Source organism: Gymnogyps californianus, chromosome 2 (assembly GCF_018139145.2).
Source record: "Gymnogyps californianus isolate 813 chromosome 2, ASM1813914v2, whole genome shotgun sequence".
NCBI classification, from domain to species: Eukaryota; Metazoa; Chordata; class Aves; order Accipitriformes; family Cathartidae; genus Gymnogyps; species Gymnogyps californianus.
In genome coordinates, this window is record NC_059472.1 from 46221103 (window position 1) to 46240397 (window position 19295).

Genomic DNA, 19295 nt, shown 5'->3' on the forward strand with positions numbered 1-19295 from the left:
CAATAGAAAATAAAATGTATAGAAAGTAAAATTTCAGAAGTTACAGAAGGAATCTACATGAGTTTGCTTCAAGTATTGTTAGTGTCCTCTCCTATAGACAGGGAAGTTGTCTGAATGTAACTAAGAAAAGCACTATTTTTTCTTCTGCATCATGCAATCCCCATATAACCAGCAGATGTTGACAGGAAAAAGGTTTGGGGTTTTGTTGGTTTTCCTCCCCCCCCCACCTCTCTTCTCAACTGTCCAGATCTCCTCTTTGCCCAAACAGGAAACTTCACAGGGAAGTTGCAGCACCGCATACAGAAAAAAAGCTTGCAAGTGGTCTAAAAGCCCTTGCACATAGTACTCTCAAACCATCAGCTTGACTGATTGGAGACTTGCTGTTATGGGGACTGCACGCCTCTCAGCCTCCCTTTTACATCTTGTGAAGAAAAATAAATTCTGGATTTGTGGCGAAGAGCCTGACATCCATCTCCATTAGAACTAAACCCCAGCAAGCATCCAACCAACACTGTGTCGCATGGGCAAGCTTTGGTCTTCTCTCCTTTCAGGCCTCTGTCTGATATGGTTAGCCTGATTACAGAAGTGAAATTACCAATCACCTTGCAAAAATGCACATCCTTAGTGAGTGCCTATCCCGACACAGGGACAGGCTGCTGAACGTAGTCTTGACCCAAAATTGTCAAAATGGAGAAAGCACAAAGATTTCTTCTACCCTGCGGAGCGAGTCAGCCAGAAGTGAGACCCCCATGCACTGTATAAAAGCCAGAAAGTGCGTGCTGAAAGGAGGCGCTCTTTTCTGGGGTAGTGATTCATCCCAGTGACCAAGAGGCAGCCAAACCACAATGGTTACTTACAGAAAGGGGTCAGGGGAGCAAACAGAAAGGAATTTTTAAAAAATAAAGCCAAAACAAGGGGGTTTTGGATAACATGGACGTCGATACAACATAAAAGTAAAGAACAGCAAAACAAAGGCATAAAATTCTGTAACATGAAATGCTTAACAGGGGAACAGCCCACACTTCTGGAAATGTTTTTCCTTAAATCTCAAATAGAAGGAGGACTTCAAACTGATCTCATTTGAAATTGCTCCCCTTTGCCTTAACAATGAACTTCTAGTCTGCATGTCTATGGGATATCCAAAATAATGTGACAGCTCTCCCAGCAACTAAGTTACTTCAATCCTCTGCATCAATCTTTGGGCTCCTTTGATAACTCATTTGAGTTTGTCGTTTGAGAAGTTCTTTCCTCTACTTCTGTTGCCAAAGTCAGAAACAGTCCTGGAAACAATGTGGTTTAGAAATATTACTGGGCAAAACAGAGGGGAAACAAAATCCAGGAAGAATCTCAGATTAGTGAGACACCCTTAGTATGAAACTAAGAAGATGAAAGCTGAAAGTGGTATGCATTTGCTGTGCTGACACTTCACATTTCCAGACTAGAAGCAATTAGAAGGTTATCTAGTTACATTACTAAAATTTCAACCATTTTGACTAATTTTCCAAACCAAACACCAATTTTATTTTGGTGACATGAAACAGTATGGCCATTCTGAGAACAAAACTATCAAAAACAAATTTTTACCCTAGATGAAAAAATATCCTCAAAATATTATCACAGCTATTTTAATGATTATTTTATTATTTTATTATTTTGGAATAAGGATTGGGAATTGGAAGTGAAATTTAAGCGGTGAAGTTGAAGTGTATTCCTAAATTATGGCATGTTCATCATCTTTCAGAAATTTTAGCAAATGCTCACAGAGTAAATGAAACAGTAGTTTGTCCTGAAGACTTCTAACTTGCCCAAGTTCTTGTAGATTTTCACCATGATGCCAAAAGGCATATCCCAGAAATGGCTCATCTTCTGCCAAAACTAAATCATCTTGAAGACACTCATCAGAATTTTTTAAATGTACTTTAGAATAGAGCAAGGTATTTTCCCATAGCCTTTTTCTCATAAAAGGCTAATGAATTCTGACTCATTTTCTGAAAGAAAGAAGAATAATCAAAGAAAGGAATTCAGCCAGAGGCAGATGTTTAGCATGGAATATTTCAGCCTAGGAGTTAAAGTCTAGCAAAATGGTGAGCAGCCAAACACAAGGTTTTGTAATGACACATGTGAAGCTAGGACAAAAAGAATATTAGCATATTAGCAATGTTGCAGGTCCATTACTATAGAGAACACTAAAAATTTTCATTTTATTAAAAAGACAGACCTATTCAATATCAATTTCTGTTCCATATTTCAGAATAAGCAAGAGGATGTCCTCATACCACGTAAGAATGATAAAGTAACCTCCTATTCATTAGTAACTCAAGTGGAGGATAAACAACATGCAGAAGGCTTGATTGGTTTTAAGTCAGCATGCCTGTATAATTTTCAACATAGCAGTTCTGAAAAGAGTTGGCTAAAGACACTTCTGGTTCCCTGATGTTACTTTCTAGTGAGTCTTCAAATACTGGGGAAATTCCAGAAGACTGAAAGGATGATGATATTGTGCTAGTATTCAGGAAGGGCAAACAAAGTGACCTACAATAACTGGAGACCAGCTAGCTTGACATCATATCTAGGCAAAGTGACTGGAAAAATAAGTAAGGAATTAAGGTCAGAAATATAACGTGCTATTCCACATGGGTGGCATTTTGAACACCTAGCATGCAAGTGGCCACGGGATGTAAGCCCTCTAAAGCTCCAGTGAGAAACTGTGAGACTAGCTTTAGCCAACAGTTTGGGTGTGACTTAAAATCATACAACCTTCTTATGAAAAAACAACCATTTTCACTATCAGTAATGTACCCTTTAAGAGGAATGCAAAAAAAAAAAAAATTTCATGGAACTAACTTTGTGAATTACAGTTGAAGCTTTTTACCAGTGGAGCATCATAACTAAGAGCAGTTCCAGCAGGATTTGAAAGTAAACACTCATGCTATTAAATGGTTTCATTAATGACATAAAAACAAGTTAAAAAAATAAGAAACTGTGTGGATACCACAAATTCAAGCAAATTTGTGACTAAAAGAGGACAGGCTTGACATACACAATGATCTGAACTGCATGGCTAGCTGGGTGTACTCAAATGAAGCAGGCCTGGATACAGCACAATTACTTCCCTGTGTTTAGGTAGAAGAAACACAAATGGTAGCTATAGAGTGGGAAACTGGATCTCAGAAAACACAGCTACAGAAGTAATGAAAATCATATTGGACAATCAATTCAACGTGAAGTCCCAGCATCACATTGTGACCAAAGCCAAACCAGACTCAAACACTTATTACAGGCCTCGAACTTGCAGGAGGCTGAATAGTGAACTGGACTTGGCCAATGGTTTTGATGAGACTAAAACTGGAAGAATACATACAGAGTAGCTGTCCTTGTTCTTAAGACCATGCTGAAAAGTTTGAGAGAGTTCTGTAAAAAGCCATGCAAATCACTTGAAGGCTGGTAAAAATGGTTTAGAGAGCCTTAAAGAGCTCAGTCTGTTTAGTTTATGAAATTGTGAGGCAGCATGATTTTGCTATGCAAGTGCCAGAGAGGGAAAATGCCACATACTAAAGAGCTCTTTAATCTAACGGAGAAAGGCTTTACAAGAAACAAAAGAGGGGAACTGAAGCCAGACAAACTCAGATTTGGAAGAAAACCCACTTCTAAAAATTTGGGAGTGGAATTAAGGACAAACTCTCAAGGCAAGTGATAGATTCCCTCATCCACATGTTTTCAAATTAAGACCAGAGGACTTTCTGAAAAAGAAATGGAAGATAATATGTGCTCAGAAACAAGTAGTCAGCTTAATACAGAATAAATGCTTGAAATTTTGTAGCCTGCAGTCACACACACCAAGTTGATAAAAAAAATCTAACCATTTCTTTACTCTTAAACTCTATGAATCCATTATCTCAAGAAATACTACTGAAAGGTGGTGCTATCAGTCACTTGTAACTAATTCACATAACTCCCACTGCTTCTTTTTAAGTGAAGTGCCCACTGTAGTTATGCTTCACACTCATTTCATGGTTGTGTTCTATTTGTCCATATTTACTGTCATTCACAATTTCAGCATTTATCCATGAATACGGCTGACTTCAAACCAAAGAAAATTGAACAAGGAAAGTGGAAAAGGTGGTTATAAAGACACAACAAGAACCAAAAAACCATCTGCACACCCATAAATTAAACCTTGAATTGTCCTGAAACCTGCTGGAAACACCATTTCCCCAGGTGATGCTGGAAATCAAGGAGCTGTGAAAAGTCTAGATGGAGGCTATTTAAAACAAGTTCTTCACCCCTTACATTCAAACACTTTGATGACTGAGACGTTATAAACCATCATATTTAGCTGAAATGCAATATTAGCTCAGAAGACAATCAAGAGAGCATTAGACCCAAGTCAGGCAAAAATCACAAAGAATATAAACTTCAATTGTACCCCTATGTGGGCCATATATACACAGATGTAAGTATATACTTTCACACAGCAGTATAAGTATAATGCTTCTTACCTGAGGCGATTTTAGCATCTGAAATACACTGATGCCTCCAAAAGCTAATGGCAGATCTTTCTCTGTTCTGCAGTCGACATAACCTCTCAGCTAGCCCACCCCTGCAGAGAATAAAGGAATGCTCAATTTTGCCAGGAATCGGTATTCCATTTTGCCAAGTGACAAGCCATAGGACAGATGGAATATGTATGCTTCGACCCTTAGAGACAGAAACACACAGTAAAATTACATTTTGCAGATTAGTTCTCCTAATTTTGATTTTTCCAATGGATATACTCCCAATAAAACATAACTTAGGGTCAATACACACAATAAAACATTTTCACTATCTGGGTGTCCAAAATCTTCATGTTTTCAGTACTGTCTCTAACACAAGGATTGTAACGAAAGGTTTCCAACTTTTCTTTGCACTTATGCATGTATCCTGATAGATACTACAGACAATTGTGAATTCAAAACAAACCAGTGTAACCACCGGTTACAACAGGTTGGGTTTTTTTTTCCTCACAGATTTGTTTGTCTGTTGGCAAGGAGTGATCACAAAAATATTCTTTTACCCATATTTGACCCTGTGATTCATTTCACAAGCTGGGTCAAGTGTGCAGTTTCAGTGGTCTGAACACTCTCCAAGATGAAATTAATCTAGCATTCCCAAGGTGAGGAGCAGAGGAGTGGCATCTAGTACAAATACATTTAAGGTAACAGTAAAGCAATTCCTACCCCTGGATTCAAAGCCAGAAGACATACTTTCTCACTTTAAGAACAAAAAGACAAATGTGTTGGAAGCTATCTTTGGGCTACTACAAAGAGCTTTGGACTACTATGGGAGTATTTGAGCATTTTTCTTTGGCTTCAAAGAAGTTATTTGCATAAAAATCTACTTTATTCTTTCCTTATAGTGTAAGTTTTTCCACAACAAGTACTATCCAGTATATCAATAAAGATTTCTACTAAGGTGAAATGTGTCCTTGGGTTAAACTGGTTTAGGAATCAACAGAGATAACATACAACCACCTTATGATTATTTGTGCACATGAATACAATTTTTTGGTTTAGAAAAAAAAGCCAAATAGCTTGGTAAAGCTCACACTGCAAATGTGAAACTGGGAGAGCTCACACCTGTGGAAACCAAGAAGCAGCTAAAAAGGCTAAGCAGCACTTCAGGTAGGCTGTAAAAATCTCTCTTTGGTTAGCAATTACTAAGCAATTTCAGCTGCAGACGAGTCAACAGTTTATATGAAAAGTAGTTAGCAGTCTCAGCTGAATTTCTAATGAACAACTATATACTTCACAAAATCATAACTATCACAAGAATTATTAGATAGCATGGCTAAACATCTTAGTAGTAAAGATCACAGAATGAACACTCTGAAATATGAGAGCCACATTTGATCCAGAATGATTCATAAAAGTTTTGTAGTTTACATTACTGCATCTCTTCTATGGGTGGTGTGGTTCAGGCAGGGAAGAGAGAAACTCAGACTCTTTCAGAAGAGGAAAAAACCCCAAACCCCCAAAATAAAGAACCCACACTTAACAAGCTATAAAACCTGCTATATTAAGGAGGAAAACAAACAATAATATTTAGGAAATCTTGGGCTCCAGTGAACTTCCAGGTGAACTTAACAACTTTGTTTAAACCTGCTTTCAACACGGACTTTAAGACACAGGGGTAACTAATACAGAGAAGTGCAGTGGAAGCTTTGGTACCAAGAGCAGCACAGTCAAGCACAGAACTTCATACAGGATCATCTACTCTGCTGATAACACTCTGCTCAGCCACATTTCCCCCAAAACTTGAGTACTCAAGCATTACTGCACCGCAACGCTTGTGGGCAAGACAGTTCTACAAACTCCAGCAAACTGTCCGCCCAGTTTCTCTTCTTGCCAGGGAACCGTTCTCAGATGCAGTTGTAATTCAGCTTGGCTGCGTGGTCTACACGAGCCGTGCTGGAATGGGTAGATGCCAGCTCAGCTAGGCTTAGAAATGGCAGGAACGTCCTGTAGCACAAAGGAAAGCAAGTTCCTGGTTTTGTGGCTATTGCACACAACAGTAATACACCATTCCCATTTCAGGCCTGATATGCCTACCAGGGAGGGTCTCTCTGACACAAATTCATTACTAATTTGCTAACCATGTCTGTATTAGAATAATAGTTATCACAAAGTTCCATGAAAAGTAAAACTGTGCCTTTCCTTAGCAGCTCTTTGTGCTAATAAAATTCATTGATACTTATTAATCATCATCCTTCCATTCACATTCCAAATGCAGTTAAAAAAAGAAAACATCATAAAGCATTTTGCATCTGCTTGGCTGCAGAATATAAAATATAACCAAGAATGCATTTTTGAGAGGTTCTCAGCTCGTCATTGGAAATGTTTTTTTTTTTATAATGTCTGTTTCATACATTGTGAAATTGGAAAATACAATTCAAGGACATGCTGTGCACAAAAGGAATTTCTATGGCAAGAGAGTTGGTAGTTTATGTTTGTTTTTTTTTTAAAAGGTAGAAACAAAGAAATTTAAACACCACCCCAAACCCACAAGGATCAACCTCCTTTTTAGCTCAAACACGAAAAACAAACAAAGGAAAAGGTGCTTTCTGTTACATATTCTAACAGATTTGATGACAACGGCATTTGAAAACTACTAATTTCTTCTCATACAGTACAGGTGCCCACACTGTTGAAAATGTTTGTGTATGTGCTGTGAGATACTGTGAACTATACAGTCAGAGTCACTCCTGGATGTGCAGATGAGAGATCAGAGTTACATAGAGCTTACGCAAAGCAGAGCATGGTATTAAGCAGGTGCCGGCTTCAGTGCAAGAACCAACTCCATGTTTTAAAAAAGCTAAATGGTTAAAATTACTATTATTTTATTCCCAATTGCACATCTGTGGGTTGTTAAATACATAATGAGCTTTTATATTTCGTCTTTGGTAGCTAACTGGGTTTACTGGGACTAACATTTTTTGGCATAGATTCTATCATATGGAAGTAACTTTTTGCTTATTTTGGTAATACAAGGTAGAGATGAATAATATTCACTTTTCGCTGTCCACACATTATCCCTCTGAAAAATCCCCTAGCTTTCCTGGCTTTTCAGCTTTTCAGGCTGCAGAAACTGTTTGGCTTAATTTTGCCAGATATCAGAGGTTTGTTGGCATCAAGGGTGGAGACTGGATTCTACAGTACCAGGTCTTGGTTAATCTGCAGTCTGTATTTATTTACGCATCTAGCCACTTCAAGAAGTTTAGAAAAAGATATTCAGTTCCCTCTTTTACACAGATCTAGCCCCTATGATGCATTTAATTGTCCTCTGTGATGAACCCAACATCTGGTGTGTGTATATATATAATTGGCAAATATTTTGATTACTAATGTACGATTTCTGTAATCAAGGGAACTGACAAACTGTATTTAAATAAAAAAACCTGTAATTTGAGATGTATACTGACCAGCACTTCAAACTTGCCCCCAAAATGTTTTAATATGAGCAAATTGAACGCATTTGGCAAATTGTTAATGCAAAGACTGTTCAGTGAAGCCAAACTGCTCAGATACAATCTCTACTGCCCACAACCTTTTTATTTTTAATCATGAAACTTTCAGTACAACTATTTCGTTCCTTTAAATCCCTGAAGGCAGACAGATTTAACAAGCAGAAATCCATATCCTATTTCCGTACTAAATCTAAGCTTGTTGAAATACAGTATTTAAAACAACACATTGCCATTACTGTCCATGTCCAACAATATCCACATGAAAGACAGCTTTGACGACCATAAGAAAGCTCAGCATCTAGTACAAAAGCTTAGTTTCTGATGGTTGCCCCCTTCCACAAACTTCAACAGCAAGACTGAAGAGTTTTGTGCCACCATGTGACAAGTATCACCAAAAGGTAACACTGAGCCTGATCTGTGACTCTCAGGCTGCTGGCCTCTCACTTCCAACTCCAATGAGGATAACAGAAAAAAAAAGGGGGGGGGGGGGGGGGAGGGGCGAGAAAGAGCATTAGTGAGTAGGCTGTGTTTTGAAAAGTCATTTTCAATCTTTCTGAAGTGCTGGAGATCTCTCCGTGTTTATTTATTAAGGTTTTCTTTCAGTGGAGCACTTACCAAAAATAACCCCACATTCATCCAAGTTTACTCCTGTCCAGATTTCATTTGAATTTAAGAACAGTGAACGCTTAAGCATCTCATTATTGAATTGTCTCCTCATATACACTATAATCAGGACTCCATGGATTTCAGAACACTATAGGTTACACAAATATATATCCCCATCTCAGGACTGGGCAATTTCCCTCCTTCTCTCTTTTCAAAGCAACGACAGAACTCCTCTCATATTTCCAAGTTAACTGGTGAAGTAATGACTTCTCGTGGTGGGTTGACCCTGGCTGGACGCTAGGTGCCCACCAAAGCTGCTCTATCACTCCCTTCCTCAGCTGGACAGGGGAGAGAAAATATAACAAAAGGCTCATGGGTCGAGATAAGGACAGGGAGATCACTCAGCAACTACCATCATGGGCAAAACAGACTTGACTTGGGGGGGGGGGGGGGGGGGGGGGGGGGGGGGGGGAATTATTACCAGTCAAATCAGAGTAGGATAATGAGAAATAAAAACTAAATCTTAAAAACACCTAACACCTTCCCCCCACCCCTCCCTTCTTCCTGGGCTTAACTTTACTCCCAAATTCTCCACCTCCTCCCCCTCCAGTGGTGCAGGGGGACAGGGAATGAGGGTTGCTGTCAGTTCATCTCACGTTTCTGCCACTTCCTCCTCCTCATAGGGAGGACTCCTCACACGCTTCCCCTGCTCCAGCGTGCGGTCCCTCCCATGGGAGACAGTCCTCCATGAACTTCTCCAACGTGAGTCCTTCCCACGGGCTACAGTTCTTCACGAACTGCTCCAGCATGGGTCCCATCCACGGGGTGCAGTCCTTCAGGAACAGACTGCTCCAGCGTGGGTCCCCCACGGGGTCACAAGTCCTGCCAGCAAACCTGCTCCAGCGTGGGCTCCTCTCTCTCCACGGGTCCACAGGTCCTGCCAGGAGCCTGCTCCAGCACAGGCTTCCCACAGGGTCACAGCCTCCTTCGGGCATCCACCTGCTCTGGCGTGGGGTCCTCCACAGGCTGCAGGTGGATATCTGCTCCACCATGGACCTCCATGGGCTGCAGGGGGACAGCCTGCCTCACCATGGTCTTCCCCACAGGCTGCAGGGGAATCTCTGCTCTGGCGCCTGGAGCACCTCCTCCCCCTCCTTCTTCACTGACCTTGGTGTCTGCGGAGTTGTTCCTCTCACATCTTCTCACTCTTCTCTCCGGCTGCAATTGCTGCTGCGCAGTAACTTTTTCCCTTTCTTAAATATGTTATCCCAGAGGCGCTACCACCATCACTGATGTGCTCGGCCTTGGCCAGCGGCGGGTCCGTCTTGGAGCCGGCTGGCATTGGCTCTATCAGACATAGGGGAAGCTTCTAGCAGCTTCTCACAGAAGCTACCCCTGTAGCCGCCCCGCTACCAAAACCTTGCCACGCAAACCCAATACACTTCTGCAACACTCAGCTGTCCATTTCCACTCCATGGGGTGCTTGCTAAAGAAGAAAAAATGACCCCTAAGCATGCTGGCATTTAATTTGTCAACACTGCAAACTCATCAGCTATTATCAGCTAGTTTACAACTTGCAAAATAATAAGAAACACTGAATGCTGACAGTCACTACCAAGTGCTCCTTCAGTGTACAAAATAGTATGGGTACGTATGAAAGACATGATTGAAGAATGTCGGCCACACAAGTGCAAGTCTCCTCTACAGAGGCCCACCTCCTCTCCAGTGCCGAAGAGAAACTGTTGACTTTGTGAAGTAACAAGGGACCAGAAAGAGTAATTTTAGCTTTACAGATCAGCCCCCCTCAAGCTCTGACTCAACAACTAGATTTATAAATTTCCACCTTGGATGAACCAACATTATCATGATCACTGGCATTATTCTGTTTGTTAAATGTGGGCTACTTTTCTGGAATCAAAGCATAACACAATTTCTTTTCCTATGTGGTAGAACAAGCAAAGACCCTAAACTAAACTAAAAACAGCCACTCAAATATTAAAAAAAAAAACAAACAAAAAGCTAAAGCAGCTATTCTTCACAGCTAAAAGCTCTTGCAACATGACAGATTTAGAAGTAGGGTTAACATTATATAACTTATCTATTTCCTGCACTGAAACCCAGACCTTTTTTTTTTCTGATGGAAATAAAATCTTGCTAGAAAAAACAAACAATTCATAAAACCTTTAAGAAAGGTTTATTTGTAGACAAGAAAAGCTGAGTGCGTGCATTTTGAGTTTTTTCTTTATAAATACTGAATGAACCCAGTTATTGGTTTAACCTATGTAACAAACTTTGAAACTTTCAATACTCTTCATTTCTCCCCTCCTTCATAAGGGAACTTTGAGAGACTTGGAACTAGTGCAGTTTAGACATTTCACCTTATAGCATTAACATGAATTCCAAATCTAAAAAGAAGAGCTTGCGGAAAACTGTTAGTTGCAGCATATACTCTCTCCCCTCAGGTTTGCAAATCACTTGCATTATTTTCCCATGCAGCGTTGACTCAAGTTGAGAAACTGAAACTTTGTGGTGGAATAAAAGGGCAGGAACATCTAAACCCAACACCTCTTGACCTGATCACCAAGGCAATTCAACTCGATATCAAGTACCACTAGTAGCACTTCCTTATCAACTCTCTTAATAGCTCATGGGTGCAATACAATGACATTTATCTCTCAGCATACTGGGGAAAATTATACTACTCCCACCCATCCATCACCAATTTTGTTTAACTAAAGGAAGGTGGCTACACAAGATGGTGTATAAAACCAATGTTTAAGGTGAGGATGTCCAGGAGCAGTGGTATTGATGGCTGCAAATGAAAGAGATGATACTTTGCTACTAGCATGACAGTCTGGCACCTCCTACAGCACTGCCCTTCAGGTTGCTTCAGAACCTGCCTGAGACCACAAACACCCCCAAAGGACAAACAACACCATACAGACTACCTGCTCTCCCCTGCGGACCATGGTAGAAAGAAGAACAATCTTTACTTAGAACAATTTTGAAAACAAAAACTAACATTACAGGGGATACATGAAGACATACGAGAATTTGGCAAAAGGGCACAGAACAGACCAGTCAGTAGGCATGGTGGGGGAAGAATTGCTTCTGTCACGACTTTCTTGTCTGCAGATGCTAATCACTTTCCAAAACCCCACTTAACTCCTAGCAGAGGAGGACTACAACATGCCCCTTCAAATTTCACTCATCGTAAGCAACATTGTATATTGTGCATGTTCTTTTGGGGACATAGATGGGTTTCTCATTTTATTTCGACTCAAAGGTGTTGAATTTACACTCAAATTTCTAACACTAGGATCAGCAGAATTTATTTTAATCATCCATAATTAGCTTACTTCTGAAGATTTCTGTTGGTTTGGTTACATCTTGATTTTTGTAGTGTATGACAATTACATCTATAACAGGATCAAACAAACAATACTCTTCCCTCCCATCCAGGCAACTACCTATTTCCATTTTAGCATCAGGAGGATTCCAAGAGGAGAAGACAGTAGAAAGTAACTTATTTGAATTTTCCACAGACTGTTACAGCTCTTTTCTTTGGTTTTTCGTTTGGTTTTGTTTGGGATTTGGGGCAGGGGGTGTTAGGGGGTTTTCTTTGAGGTTGCGTAGAAAAATGTAGCCATTGAGGTAATAGGAGCATAGCTGCAATCAGGTAATGCAAATATAAATGCAGATTGCAGCGTGCCTAAAGAATCTGGAAGAGACTGTTACACATGGTATAAGATTTTTTCAGAAAATATAAGCTAAAATTTTTTAAAAATATTCTCTCTACTTTTGAAGATAGCTTTAGTCATCTCTAACAGCAGAGAGAGATGAAAATAGAAATAATTTCTATTTTCTTAAAAGTGGAAACAAAACCATAGGAGGCCTATTCTACCTATATCAGGACTCTTCCATGAAGTAAGCATACTTAATACGGTCTGGATTTGGAGTAGAACCTCTCGGCACAGGAATTCACATAGGAAGATGGCAGCTCTACCACATGCACCATCTCCGCTCAACCCGTGCTTCCCTAGGCACCAGCCTTGAAAAAGAGAGCCCGGCTAAGCAGAGGCACTTGGCTCTCTTCCACCTACTGCACAGTTTCAAATGATCCGAGTGGGAGCCCATGGGCCAGATCCAGCTTGCAGGTTGATTTCCCCTGCTCGCTGCTTTTTCTGCTGTGGCCTCGATCTGCAGCAGAGATGGGAAAGAAGGAGAAAGGACAAGCCAACAACTGCTATGTAACTTTTAGCTATATAATCAGAAAGAAGGGGTTGTCATTTCATCAATCAAGAAGCTGACAAACCTTTCCCCAAACTGGCCTTCAATCCACAACACTGAAAACCTGAGCTTTCCTACCGAGGATGCAGACTCTTATATCCACTGTTAGCACACCAATGAAAATGTTCTCCATCAACAGTAAAAGGAAGGATGGGAAAGAGAGACACGTAGGATTAATGCCCTGAACAGGAAGAGCGAAAAGACAACAATTACCTGGACAAGCAAAATAACTAGATAAACAAAACTCATAACTGAGGAATTTCCTGCCTGCTTCCCTGTTCCCAAAGGAACCCAAGGTGGAACCACAGGATGGAAGAGTGAAAAACCCTGCAAGCTCTGCTCCTCTGGCCACTGCAGACAGATTACATTCTATATCATTGTGGTCGGTAGGGTTTGTTTGTTTGTTTTTAAAGCTATTTATTCTCTTAAACACTTGTTTCAGAGTATCTTTCTGTAAAATATATTTTTGCACTAAGATTGTTGATAGTAGAGGTCATCAAATGAAGCTGGTAGGTGCAGATTCAAGTCATGTTAAAGCTACAGAACTCCTAACCCTGGGATGTTATTGCAGCAGCCAAAAGTTTTTATGGCTTCAGAAAACTACTGGGCAAACTCATGAAAAGACAAACCCACTGAGGGTAACAAACAGCTCCTGAGCACTAAACTGCTGAAAGCTGGAAGTGCATCTGGGCAAAATACCACTATACACTTGTCCTGTTCTTACTACCTACACACATACATGCTTTTGGCCACTAACAGGCATTTTTAGGGGTTACAGCTTTGGTCTGACCTAGTACAGTTGTGTCTTTATGTTTTTAAAGTAACAAGAAATAAAGCTTGATTGCACAAGCAAAGCACTTTTAAGTATAGAGATCCTCAGTAATTAGGACTTTCAAATCTGTTCCCTCAGTCAGCATTTTGAAATAGCCAAGAACATTTTTAGAAAAAAATAAGGTATGGCTATTTAACCAAAGTGAAGATTTACTTTTTAAGTAATTGATTGATTACTGTACATAGAATCAGCTGTAAAAAAAGAAAGAACCACATTGTTAAAAATACAATAGATATCTATAGCAGCACTGTGTGTAATTGTAGTCTCCATAGCCTGAGGCATACCTTCACATATACCATTTAAGTTAAAGCAACTTTCGTTAATTCAATATAGGAAGTGACCATTTCTGCACTGTAATTAGCTAGAGAAATAGTGAATTGTGAACATCAGACTTCCACTGCTCAGGCTCAGGCTGTTTTCTTTCAGCAGTTAGGTATCTTTTTAATGTATTTAATTTAGTTACAGAGATTTAAATTTCAGATTAACAAATACCTCCCGCCTTTGCCTAAATATCACTCTGTCCTGCACTATTCAGCACTATTGCTCATCCACCCCTTTCCTACAGTATTTTGGATAATTTTGCCCTGACAAATCTGGAGAGGACCAAAAAAAAAAAAAAAAAAAAAAAAAAAAAAAAATCAGAGGTACAGCATTTTTGCAGACTATCTGGAGAGGCACAAAGCAATGAAATGACTACAAGCTAAATAAGAAGTATGTCCAGTCACACATCTGTAAGGCACTGTAAAGCAGTATTAGAAGTGCAAAAACCGTATCGATTTGTACACAGGAATTCAAGATCAAGAGCTTCCACCACAGATTTTAAAACTGAACTATTTCTTGCCTTGTTTGCTTGTTTACCGATAAATGACACTCTAAGTTTTTTGAATTTGCATCTCTTAAAACGTTTATCCTTGAAATGCATTCCTACTCTTCTGTAAGTATTCTTTTACTTACAATCAAAAAATTTCCTTAAGGCGGACAGCGCACTTACCTCAGTAGCTTCCTCTTCTTCGCGGACTCAGCAGGGGCTCGGGGGCCTTGCCCGCCTGCTTCCCAGGGGTGCGGAGAAGGGCCTGTGCAGACCTCAGCCACTCGCTGGCCGGTCGTGCTGTAACATCCCCCGTGTCCACTCCTGACCTTGACCATAATCTCTCAGTGGATCCTGGAGTAGTGGTCACCAGGCCCGTCTCTCCTTCTCCCACGCTGTTGTTGTCAGATGAATACTCAGAAATTTCTGTCAAAGTTGTCTAAACAAATAAAAATATAAAGCTATTTAAACACAATGCTAATGAGATAGTACAGGTTTATGTAGGCAGTTATTTATGTTCCCTAGTAATCCATAAATTGAATGCCAATTTATTGATTAATATAACTTGGACGACTTCATTGTAAATGCACATTAATCTTTTGTAAGTCAGCATGAACTCCTGAATATAAGGACCACCTCTTGAGGGACAACTGGGATGAGTAACATTTATTTTTTCAAACAACTAGATCTGGAGAATTTATCAAAATGATAAGCCAATGCTTATCTCTATCAGGAGAAGTTTCCAGACAGGTGTCGGGATTACAGCAAGTTTTCAGGAAAACAGAAAGAGGCTAATGAGTGACAGGGATCGTGACTGGCAGGAAAGCTGAGAGAAAGAGAGCTTTCACATCGGGATTCAAGAAAGAAGGCCGCCTTCCGTAGTCTGAATGGAGGGAAGAAACACATGCCTCTTGAGAACTCGTAGCTGGCAAAAAGTATGTAACCTTTTGTTAAAACAAGATTTTGACCACTAAAGCTGGCCTTCACCCATGTCCAGCAGGCCTATAGCTTCCCAGGAAGGTTTCAGAAGTGGAGCATCAGCTATCGGGCCGCATCCGGCTAGCTCCAGGGAGGATCTATCACTGGTCAGCAGCCAGGGCCGCAAGCAAGCAGGGCTGGACTCATAAAACCTCGCTGGAGCTCTTCTCCCAGAAACTCACAGGACACACTGAACTCATCCCACTGAAGGAGAGATGAGAGGAGAGGGTGAGAAGGCCCAAAAACAAGTCTGTAAAGAGACGTGGAAGGCCGAGGAGAGGGCTGGCAGGGAAAATTCACCTGCTTTGGCTCCTCTTGTTTTACTCTCCTCTAGGGCTCCTGTACAAGCAGGGCAAGGCAGCTGGGCTGGCACCCTAAGGTGAGCTCTGCACAGTTGTTTTGTACATTATGCTCTCTTGACCCAGTATTTCTTAAAGTACTGAGTATTAAGCAAAAATACTTGGAAAGTGGCATTTTACCTAGTACAGAATGAAATGATCTAAAACTCTGAAATAGGCAGAGGACTAAGAAACATGAGCTGGCCTCAGTCTTCAGGAGCTAGTTGGGAAAAAAACCCCACTCTGTGCAAGTTGTGGTGGAGTAAGCATAGTAACAGTCCCATCACTGGGACCACCAGCACTAGCCCAGCTCAAGGAGGCTTGCACAAAACTGTTCTGTAGAACAGTCAAGTTAAGTAACTCAGCCTGATCCTTGAAAGAACCAAAACCCAATGCAAAACATTAGGCTCACACTATCAACAGGGAACTGGAAAACCCCAAAGACTGACTTTGCTCCAGATCATGCTGCCCCGATCACAGAATAGGTCCTGAAAAAAATCAGCCTGTTCCTCTGGTCTAATGTAGTAAGCAGCTCTCCACACAGGTTGTCTGACAACTGGCTCAGATAAAGAGTTTAAAGATAAAAGAGGAAAGGGAGGGAAATCACTGCATTCACTAATGCTGTTGTATGTTATTAATTAGTGTAATCATCTGAAACCAACATTTCTCAACTGTGCACAAAAATGAGTTCAGCTCTTGCCAGTTCTTTAATACATTCTTCACGTAAATGACGAGACACTGCATTCATGTTCTGAGAGCTTACCCAAGTATTTTGGAAATTGGAAGGACCTTTTAAAGTTATCCAGAGAAGGAGAATAGCTAAAAGAATGTAATTAATATCAGCCTGTTTTAAACACAACACAGTCAACATTCGTCCCTTGGCAACAATACTTCTCTGAAAACAAACTCCTTCCACATTGGAAAAAAGCCAGAAATAAAAGCTTTCAAACAGTACGAAAGCACTAAGCAAGCACTTCATTCTTAAAACACCATTCCGATGCACTCTTTTGCTTTAGGAATGCTTTAATTTTGCTTGAATTGCTACGATATCCACTGCACCTAAAAAAAGGATGCAAACCTGAAGTTCTTTGAGCAAGTAAAATGCAAATGAGGAAAGCCCTTGGGATGTGCTTCAAGTTAAGCACATGTTTTAATCCCACCAACTGTTGTAAGAGTTAAGAAGCTTTCGTAAGTAAAGATTGTCTAATAAATCACTTAATTCTTCTGCTAATATTTATTACTGTATACTTGTTTAGACTTAACTTCCCCAAGGAAACGGTACTTTGGGGTTTTTGTTTTTAGTTTGTTTGCTTGTTAGAGGTTTTTGGTTTGGCTTTTTTTTTTTTTTTTAATTGGTCAGTTGGAAATTTTTCTTAAAAGAGGAAGCTATAAAAATAGAGAAGAAAAACAAAGAACAAAAACTCAACTTCCAATTCCGTACATTATTTAACAGTAGCCACCATCAGAAATACAGTCTGAAGAGAAAAATATTTTCAAAACATACAAACACTATTTTTCAAGTATCCAGCAAATGAGCTGGCATGTCTACCAACATTACGGTGGTGGACAGCTGGCAAAAAAAAAAATTCATTTAATTTCTTAGGTTCACTTTAAAACAATCATTGATAAATAGTGAAGACATTGTTTATCAATTATCAATACCTTAAACATCATGAAGCTGAATTTTCAGGAGGTGTTTTGGTTTTTTTTTTAAATAATATCCCCAGTAATATCACTAAGAGTTTCTGAAGAGCATCACTGCTAAGCACAGAGAAGCACCAAATTAAAAGTAGTTGACTTTTCCACATTGCTTGTTATTTCAAAACATAGTCATTTTTTGCTATGGTGGCTGAAGGTACAATGCTCCCCACTACACACAGGCTCAGTTTCCCCACCTCAATCCCTTCCTCCAACCCCTGAGCCCAATTTAATCATCCCCATCCTGGGGTTTTCCATGACTGTCTGCCATATATCCCAATCACTCCAAATACTTGGTAGTAGACTGTTCACTAAGATTTACCTATCGTTTCCAATGATGGCCTTGCCACAACACCCTCTTTTATATCATGCTAACCCCTTTTCCATGTCCAAGGGCTGAGTGGAAAAAAAAACCGCAGGGGCTGACCTCAATCTCTCTCTCACTAAAATGACAAACATTGCTCATTTTGTTCACTTTTAGAATAAATCGATTTGCTCTGTGACTGGTTTCATTTGAAAGATTCTAAATGCTCCCCTTTTATGGCTCTTTCTTTTAAGGAAAAATGACTTTAGTATAAATGCACAGAATACTGCCATTTTTTCTGATAAGATTTGGCTACAGGAAACCAAAGAAGTCAGTGAGTACTGTAGCTGAGCATTCAGGACCCTATATTTTAAAGATAAGCATGTTTAAATCAAAATGCATCAAAAGAGTGCTCTCAAGATGAATTAATTTATGACGTATTTTTGACGGCACTCACCAGTACTAGCTAACGTAGAAGATGGTACAAATGTAAAAATAGAAACCAGAATGAGAAACAGCAGGTATCCCCCCTAAGATTGCTAAAGAATATATGATTACCTCTGTCAATTTAAATTCATTTAAAAAAAAAAAAAAATCACCAAAAAGCAACCACAGAAATGGTAAAATCCTGGCCCAAATTGTTCAAAGACAAAACTCCTGACTTCAGTGCAATGAAGATAGCATTCCATAAGCACGTAGATTTTGCACGCAGGCAGCACAGAAGACACCATACTGTTACTACTGTGACCAAGTACTCCCTCCCTCACCCTCAAGGAATTCACTTCAGCTGCCTGTTGCTTCGCCTTGAACACCTTGTGAGTTCTTTGGGAGTACCTTTGCAATCTGCACAGCATTTGCCTCTAAAAGGTCTGAAAAAATTACCTTTTCACTTCAATAATGATAGAAGCAAGAAATATCTGTATGTGATCACTTTAATAAGCACTCACTATTTCTTATCAATAAAATAGCAGTAAGTTAATATGAGAAGCGTTAGAATTCCATCTGAAGTTTCCAGCTTCAGCACAGAAAGCAGAACTGTGCAAAGCTTTCTGTACAAAAAGAAAGCTAACATATCAATCCTATTAAAAAAATAATAAATCTGTATTTTAAAAAAAAGGCTCTTGTACAGTGATTGCTAATTAGAGGCAAGGAGATGAGCAGTTGGGAGAGTTTCTCATCCCCCTTGGCTCTCCTTCATCACTCAGTGAAACTTTTCTGTGGAAAAATGTCAGCATATACACCCTACTTTTGTATCGGTTAAACACTTTCACTTGGTCATCGTACATTCAGAAAATGTTGTCAATCTTTTCCAGTTGGTATGAAGATACTTTGCAGATATGATGCTCAATAAAAGCTCACAGATATTCTGAACAAGTTCATCAGCTGAAACCAAGATGCTTCAGCATGCTGCAGTATGTCCAAATCTCCTCTCACTG

At 39.9% G+C, this 19295-nt stretch overlaps 1 protein-coding gene across 1 annotated transcript in view; it reads right to left on the minus strand.

The window, feature by feature from the left end:
• The window catches only part of SPIDR (scaffold protein involved in DNA repair), a 204624-nt gene that overhangs the window by 135392 nt on the left and 49937 nt on the right, over positions 1–19295 (minus strand). Inside the window, 3 exon segments of the mRNA XM_050892140.1 lie at positions 4500–4600; positions 14725–14770; positions 14773–14980. Of these exon segments, the coding sequence (XP_050748097.1) occupies positions 4500–4600; positions 14725–14770; positions 14773–14980 (355 nt within the window).